This window comes from Triticum dicoccoides, chromosome 1A, assembly GCF_002162155.2.
Source record: "Triticum dicoccoides isolate Atlit2015 ecotype Zavitan chromosome 1A, WEW_v2.0, whole genome shotgun sequence".
Classification (NCBI taxonomy): domain Eukaryota; kingdom Viridiplantae; phylum Streptophyta; class Magnoliopsida; order Poales; family Poaceae; genus Triticum; species Triticum dicoccoides.
Genome location: NC_041380.1, coordinates 378265558 through 378273343, shown reverse-complemented (window position 1 = coordinate 378273343; position 7786 = coordinate 378265558). Strand labels below are relative to the sequence as shown.

At 42.7% G+C, this 7786-nt stretch overlaps 1 protein-coding gene across 1 annotated transcript; it reads right to left on the bottom strand.

Annotated features, from left to right (window-relative positions):
* Positions 1-4742: 4742 nt before the first annotated feature.
* LOC119274486 (protein STRICTOSIDINE SYNTHASE-LIKE 5-like) lies at positions 4743-7444 on the bottom strand. Its single transcript, XM_037555194.1, has 4 exons — positions 7013-7444; positions 5607-5914; positions 5389-5524; positions 4743-5272 (listed from the first exon to the last, which is right to left on the bottom strand). Exons 1-4 carry the CDS (start codon positions 7397-7399, stop codon positions 4997-4999), a joined length of 1107 nt encoding a protein of 368 aa, XP_037411091.1. The 5' UTR covers positions 7400-7444; the 3' UTR covers positions 4743-4996.
* Between the last annotated feature and the right edge of the window lie 342 nt (positions 7445-7786).

Below are 7786 nucleotides of genomic sequence, written 5' to 3'. Positions count from 1 at the left end.
GAATAAAAAAGAACAATTTCTATTTTTTTTTAGAGGCCTCGATTTGGAGTTTTGGAATACTGTTTGCAGTCGGCCAAGCTGGGCTGAAAGCGTAGGCGGTGCGGTTATGGGTTTGAGGCCCTTTTGTTCTAGCGCGGCCCTTAGGACTCCATCTGCCACTTTCTTTCCCTCACAAAAGATAAATCTGTCACTTTCTTTCGTATAAAAAATATCTGCCATTTTATTTCCCCTAAAAAAAGATCTGCCACTTTTTTTGCGAAGCTTTCTATTTTGTAATTATACAAATCTTTATTAGGAGACTGTCTTCTCCGAGTCGAACGGTTAGGTTGGTGCAACTCACACCACCGTGCATGTCACATGATCACATATCATCCAAAGCAAAAACTATCAATTACCGATTAAGTCTCTTTGCACCTCTTCGCAGTTCCTAAAGAGTGTGAATTTAGAAAACAATTGCAAAGAGTACAAAAATATAACGAAAGAAAAAATAAAAACGGAATTACACTAAAAGAGTGCACAATTGCAACCAATATAAAAAAAGAAAAGTGAAAGTGAAATTTTACACAAAAAGTCACAATTGCAAAAATACAAAATAAAGAAAATAAATAACAAAAAAGTGAAAGTGCAGTTGCACATAGAAAAACATGCAATGTCAACAACATGAAAAAAAATAACACAAACAGTGAACATGCCTACGTACATTTTTTTAGCATTTTGGATCTTTTGCATGAATATTATTTCTTTGATAATTTTTCGTAAAAATGAATCTATCTGCATTTAAAAATATGATTAGTAGTAAGTCACATGACGGGGTTGGGATGAAACCCTAGTTGCCGATGCAATCCCAGCTCCCATCAACCTCCAGCTTCGCACCGGTACCCTTGGGATGAGTTTCTCGTCTCTCAGCATGTTTGTTAGAAGTTTGCTTTGGTTACATTTTGGTGCTACGATGACATTGTTCTGATAGAGATATTATCTATAATACAAGTCCTCTGGCTCTAATCCCATTTTCTGTTGTGTTTGCTTGATTGTTACCAAGGAGCTTGGGAGTTTCGTCCCGCACCGATCATCATGGACAATGGGTTGGTCTTGTCATTATTCGCCGGCATGCATTCATGACCACTGACACCAGCAACGTTGTCTTCTTTGACGACCGCTTCTTTTAGCCTTTGTAAGCAAGGTTGTCGATTTGATCTAGTGATGATGGAGAGGATGTATGCCTGGATAGGGGTGGTGCCTCAGCTGATATGCTTAGCGCTACCAAAATCTCTGTTGCACGTGATGCTCTACTATTATTAAGGCAATTCAATGATGTTTGGTACTCTACAGGTTTTTGCGGCTATTTCTCTAGCTAGATTTGTCGATTTAGCTATGACTTTGGCGAGATTTTTGAGGCACATAGTCTCGTGTAACTGGGTCGATGAACCATTGTCTTTTGTTATTCAATAAAGGCTCGTCTAACTATGAATGAAGTAACTGAATTTGAAAATCAATAGTACTAGCCATATTGACATTACCACAAAAAAAAGAAGCCCATGTGGAGTTTTAGTTGGCACTTCGTTATCTCGAAATACAAAGATTAGAAGTAAATTTTCCTTGTCTTGAAAACAAAGCGAAAATTGATCCCAAGTGCATGTCTCTTCGCAACTTGTAAGCGCCATATATATATATATATATATATATATATATATATATATATATATATATATATATATATATATATATATATATATATATATATAGCTAGCCCCACTAATTTATTTATCACAAAATGCAGGCATGCCATCTTACCGCGGAACCGGAATGAGAAAAAAATCAACCATAGCATGCAATCATGCATAGAAAAAACCTACCTCAAACCTGCAAACATGCATGAGATTTTTCATTCTATTATGCTATGAGAACCAAACCTGAACAGTCACAAGCATCTATGAATCAACATGAACTTTGAATCTGTCTAAGTTACAAATTTGAACTATCAAAACCAGTAAAGTTTCAATCCCACCCTCTCCTCAAACCAGTTTTTGATGACATGGGTGGTTTTGACCAGTTGACTGCCCAGTTAGATGCCATGTCACAAAAATTAAAGATTTTTTTAATCCAGAAACGTATGTAAAATTAACACTACCATGATGGTGATTCTGGGAAAGTTTCAAATTTTTTTGCCAAACGGATTAAACCATACAAGAAAAATCATAGACAACCCTGTTTTGGTCAAAAGTTGACAAAGAAATTGAAAGTGTCCAAAATAACTTTGCAACATTATGCAAAATCAAAACTACCATGGTGATCATTATGGGCAAGTTTCAAACCATGTTGCCAAATGTATTTAAAAAAACACAAGCAAAATACATATTTGGCCCCTTTTGTTCAAAGTTTTCCAAAAACTTTGAAAACATTCTGTAAAGCGAACACCACCATGGTGATCATTCTTAGAAAGTTTCAAACCTTTTTACCAGACCGATTAAAAAGTACAAGCAAAATACATATTCAACTCACATTTGTTTTTCAAAGTTTGACCAAAAAATGGAAGTGTCTAGGAAAGATTGAAAAATTATGTAAAATCAACACTACCATAGTGATCAATCTGGGAAAGTTTCTAACTTCTTTGCCAAACATATTAAAAATACAAGAAAGTTACATATTCAACAAAAATATTGGGTGACATGGAAGCTCACTAGGCGGCTGATTGAGCAATAAATCAAAACCACTTCAACTCACCAAAAACCGTTCTGAAAAGAGAACATGTTTGAAACTTGACCGGCTTTGTCAGTTCAGGGTTGTGTAACTTAGACGGTTTAAAAGATTAGTGTTGATTCTTAGACATCTGTGACAATTTAAGGTCGAAATATGGACTTCTCTCTTATAGAGTACTATTTATATTTAATCAATAATATTGTTCTGCGGGGAAATATTCAATAAGTAATATACAACTGTGCAATAATTAAACACAATAAATCATATGTACTCTCAGTTTCAGTTATCGTATCCTAAATATTCATGTTCCATACAATCTTCCCCTAATAATAAAGCAAATAATGTTTCTGGTCGTTCGTCATAACATTGCCCTCGAAGTTGGTCAAATTTAGCCACCAATGCCACCCGTAAGTAGGAAAACGTTTCGTTTTTTAAAACAGCCGCCGGTAGCGATTGGTTCAGGTAGGGAGATGCCCACACAAAACACAAGTACACATGCCACCGTGCTGGCTAAAGCGTCTGTCTCCCAGTGTGGACACCTGGGTTTGATCCCAGACGCCCCCAATTTTATTCAGCCTTTTTTTCCACGAATTTCGATTGGCGTAACACATAGAGCTATCTCACCAGGTGTCGCTTAGCAGGCCTGCACAGTATAATTTTTGCCGAACTATTCTCTTCTACTTTCTTTGCAGATTCAAGTTTTTTAAAATATTCATATCTTTCAAGCCCCAACTCCAAATTTTGCATGTTATATATGCAAAATTTTGTACATTCTCAATAACTTGCATGTTAATTATTTTTAAAATTATTTTATGTTATACCCTTAATTAGTACTTTTCTTACATACAATTAAATGTCGGAACGTTTCTTACTCTTTTTTTTGTACCTCGCTTATTACCAGATTTTTGACATGTGGTTTGGTTCATCCATTTGTATATAAAATAAAAACAAAAAAAATAAAAAATTATCCGTCATTCGACTTCGATTTTTGTGGCTCATCGGTCCCAGCTTGCACATGGGAAATGAGCCTGGTCCTCCACCCCAGTGCGATTGTGTATTTTCCTGTAGGGGGCGACCCAAGGTTATTGTGCGACAAAGAATTCTGCCGCAGAAAAAAAATAATTTATTCATGTGGTCTTGATCCAGAGTCATCCACCACCGGTTAGAAGGTTGCAACCAATGGAGCTGGGCTATGCTTTCGGGTTCACTATCCAATAAAATAATCCCACCTCGATTTTCTGCATTATGTACATGCATAAGTTGTCAGGAAAATAAGCAAACCGGTCCTCCAAAAAGAAAAACACCTGGAGAATAAGGAAACAAAGGTGGGCTTACATGTGGCTTATATTTCATGGGATGTTGTGGCGCTAAATTAAATATGAAATACCGGTTTCGAATGGCATATGTAATAAAAATACGAGAGAATAAAGGGTGTGATCAATGGACATAAAAAAACGGGAGATTAAAAAAATATGAAGGAGAGGATAACATAAAGGAATTGGTACTAATACCAAGGGCGTGGCATACATAAAATGACAAAAAGGAATTGATATCGAGAGATGTGAAAGGGGCAGACATATAAGTGTTGTTGCGGAGCGTGCGACCATGATGTGCAACAAAAATAATGCAACTAGAAAGGTGAGAGGCATTACGTAAGCGTCGAGTTGAATACAACAAACTAGGTTTGTTTCCCTCATACGCAAACATTTCTTTTAATTAATCTTCAAGTGTTTGCAGAGATGGCCTAAAACGCATTTACAATAACTAGTTTATTGTTATTTTTTCACAATTTGATGCAGATTTCAAACATGGCTTCAACCTACAAATAATGCCTTGGTATAAAACATTTAAAAACTAGGCTCTTTAGGATTAGAATCGTCATAGAAAACCCATACCAAATGTACAACTTATATGAATTTCTGCTAGACCTTAGTGTGCAGCTCTCTGTCGTGGGCGGGTGGCACCATTCGAATGTTGTTGGGCTGTGGTGATGAATATTTTGACAGACATATCAATTATCTCTCCCGTTGCAACGCACGGGCATATGTGCTAGTCATATATTATTAAAATACGTTGCAAAATATTTCTACAACAGATGTGGGGTATTATCTACTCCCTTCGTCTCATAATATAAGGATGTTTTAGACATTAAATGCTTTTATATTATGGGACGGAGGGAATAGTACTGAAAAAAAGCACAACTCCCCTTCAAAAAAAAAAGCACCACGAGTTCATCATGATGTCCATGAGAACGAACAATTACTCAATCCAGAGAGGATGAGTGAGCGGACCGTCCTAGCTAGGCTTGGATGGATGATTTGGTGAGGTCGACCCTGCTGATGTAGGAGCTTGCCAGCGACCCGTAGTAGAGGTAGCCCCCGACCTTGAGCCAGCCGGTGGCGAGCGCGAGCCCCGGGTCAGTGTACATGGTTACCGGCTCCCCGTTTAGAGCCACGCTCATCGTCCCCGAGTCCCTCAGGCCCTGCGGCACCGCCATCACGTACTTCTCCACCATGTACACGAGCTTCCGCACCAATGGCGACCACATCAACACGTCCAACTGCAGCGTCCTCCCCTGCACGCACGCACGCACGCAGGTGCCCATCGCCGGCAACGCGATTTGATTAATTTTACAATGCATGTTTCAAGAAATACGCGGTGATACGGCAAAAATTTCTGAGTTGTGCGTACCGCCGAGAGCGCGATCCAGTACCGGCCCTGCTCGCCGTCGTATCGGATGTTGTCCGGGAGCCCCGGCAGGCTGTCGATGAAGCTCTCCACCGTGCCTGCCTTGTTCCCCCTGATGTGGTACCGCGAGCACCTCCTCCTGCAGTCAATGGCGTCAGCCGGTCAGATCGCAGCATACAAGCTATATATGTACGCACACCAGACGAGTGCTTAGTGCTTACATGACTGTCTCACAGAAGATGAGTGAGTCTTGGTCCGGCGCGACGGCGACGCCGTTGGCGAAGTAGAGGTCGCGGGCGAGCACGGAGGTCCGGCGCGTGGAGGGGTCGAAGCTCATGAGCCGGCCGTGGGGCCGTGCCTCGAGCACGTCCAGAAAGTGGTGCGCGAGGCTGTACTTGTACGAGGCGTCGGTGAAGTAGATGGTGCCGTCGGCGGCGATGTCCACGCCGTCCGTCAGGGCGAACTTGAGGCCCTCCGCCGCGTCCGTCAGCAGCTCCACCGTCTTGTCCGGCCTCACCTTCAGCAAACCCTGCCAATTGGCCATCCAACGACCTTCAGTAATTTTCCGATACTGTGACTGCTGATTAGCGCTGTTACTGGTTAACCAACTAGTAATTTCCTCATTATGGAAGTCAACTGATGTGATGCTTCTCGTTTGTCATGTTAGGGTTGAGCTGTACCACGATGCAACTTGTACTAATAGAGAATCAGAAAGACTTGGCTGCCTCGTGCAATTTGGTGGGCCATTCTGTACTCTGTAGATGATAACGATGTTCTCTATGCCAAGATTTTGCGAAATATCATCTCAACATAGCGAGTTTTTGCCAAGGATTTTTTAGCTAGCTACCAAAGTCAACTGATCTACCTTTGTCTTCTCGATTGGTGAAACTTAAGTGGGAAACGGTTTTGATTTCTGAAGATTGTTAACAACTCAACAGACATAGTTCATGCTATAAGCACCTCAATCCGACGAGAGGAAGCCCGCAAAATGGGGCAAATTTGACAAATTTGACCTGTGCACGAAATCAAATCACAAAATGAACTGCTTGTGAAACTATTTCACGCGGTTGACCTTTTTGTGTGACGCCTGACACACTACATTGTGCAACGCCTCACAGATAGGTGTTACACGTCTGGCCAACGTTGCACCCCAAACTGCCTAAAAATTGCTAAGTCATTGTGCAGAGCCTACGAGCTAGGCGCTGCACTGTATAGTGTGGCGCCTAGCTCTCAGGCGCTGCACTAATGGTTGCACTACAAAATGAAGCAACCACTAGTGCAACGCCTAAAAGCTAGGCGCTATACTATATAGTATGGCGCCTAGCTCTCAAGCGCTGCACACTGACTTAGTAATTTTCGGATTACATGGGTGCGATGCTGGCCAGGCGTGTAGCGCCTATCTATGAGGCGTTGCACAGTGTAGTGTGACGCTTTCGTGTCAGGCGTCACACAAAAAGGTCAGCCATGTGAAATAGTTTCACGGACAGTTTATTCTGTGATTTGATTTTTTCCATAGATCAAATTTGTCAATTTTACCGCAAAATGGCGACTTTTGTCTCGAGATCGAGGAAGAACTATTAAAGAAACAAAGTCGACAAGCAAGGCGAGGTTCGAGCAGTTGACTCACCTTATCCGCGTCGGCCACGGCGACGCCGCCGTCGCCCGAGAGCACGACGCCGAGCGGCCGGCCGCCGGTGTAGGCCCAGTCCTCCACGTCCCCGCCAGGCACGCTCACCCGGCGGACCCACCCGTCGGCGCACCCCGTGTACAGCCACCCGCCGGCGGCGTCGTACGCCAGGTCCTCGGGGCCCGGGAGCAGCCCCTCCCCGATCCGCTCGCTCGTGGCCAGCACGCGGGCGTCGTGCCGCGGCGCGGACACGTCGGCGCCGAAGCTGTGCTCGGGCGGCAGCGCCGCCGGAGAGAAGTCCTCCGGGCTGTACAGCGCCACGGAAATCACCACCGGCGCCAGCGCCAGCAGCACGGCCTTCGCGGCGACTCCTAGCCCGGTCGCCATGGCAGAGGTGGGAGCCTGGGAGGGACACCTCGCACTGCACGAACGACGTGCCGAGGCAGTCAGACCTTGCACGTGTCTGAGATGGCCCCTCCGTGAATAGAGAGTGTGTACCTTCAGCGCGGAAGCTTCTGTATTTATGTACTCCCACCGTTCCAAAATTCTTGTTTTAAATTTTCTAGATAAGAATGTATTAAGTCATAGATATATTTGTATCTAGATAAATCTAAAACAAAAATTTTAAGATCTTAGATACATCCGTATTTAAATAATTTAAGACAAAAATTTTGGAACTGATGAAGTATAGATAGAGCATTTGCTTTTCAGGAAGTGATTGTTTCCGTGGGAAGCGGACGAACAAGACTCGGGCTCGCTTGATCTTTGTGGGCA

What these genes read in the sequence shown, in the direction of transcription:
- LOC119274486 (XM_037555194.1), bottom strand. Translation starts at nt 7,399, where the DNA reads ATGGCGACCGGGCTAGGAGTCGCCGCGAAGGCCGTGCTGCTGGCGCTG. An exon ending in ATCTTCTGTGAGACAGTCAT is followed by an intron (nt 5,525 to 5,606) that starts GTAAGCACTAAG and finishes CATTGACTGCAG; the next exon opens with GAGGAGGTGCTCGCGGTACC. An exon ending in ACTGGATCGCGCTCTCGGCG is followed by an intron (nt 5,273 to 5,388) that starts GTACGCACAACT and finishes GCGTGCGTGCAG; the next exon opens with GGGAGGACGCTGCAGTTGGA.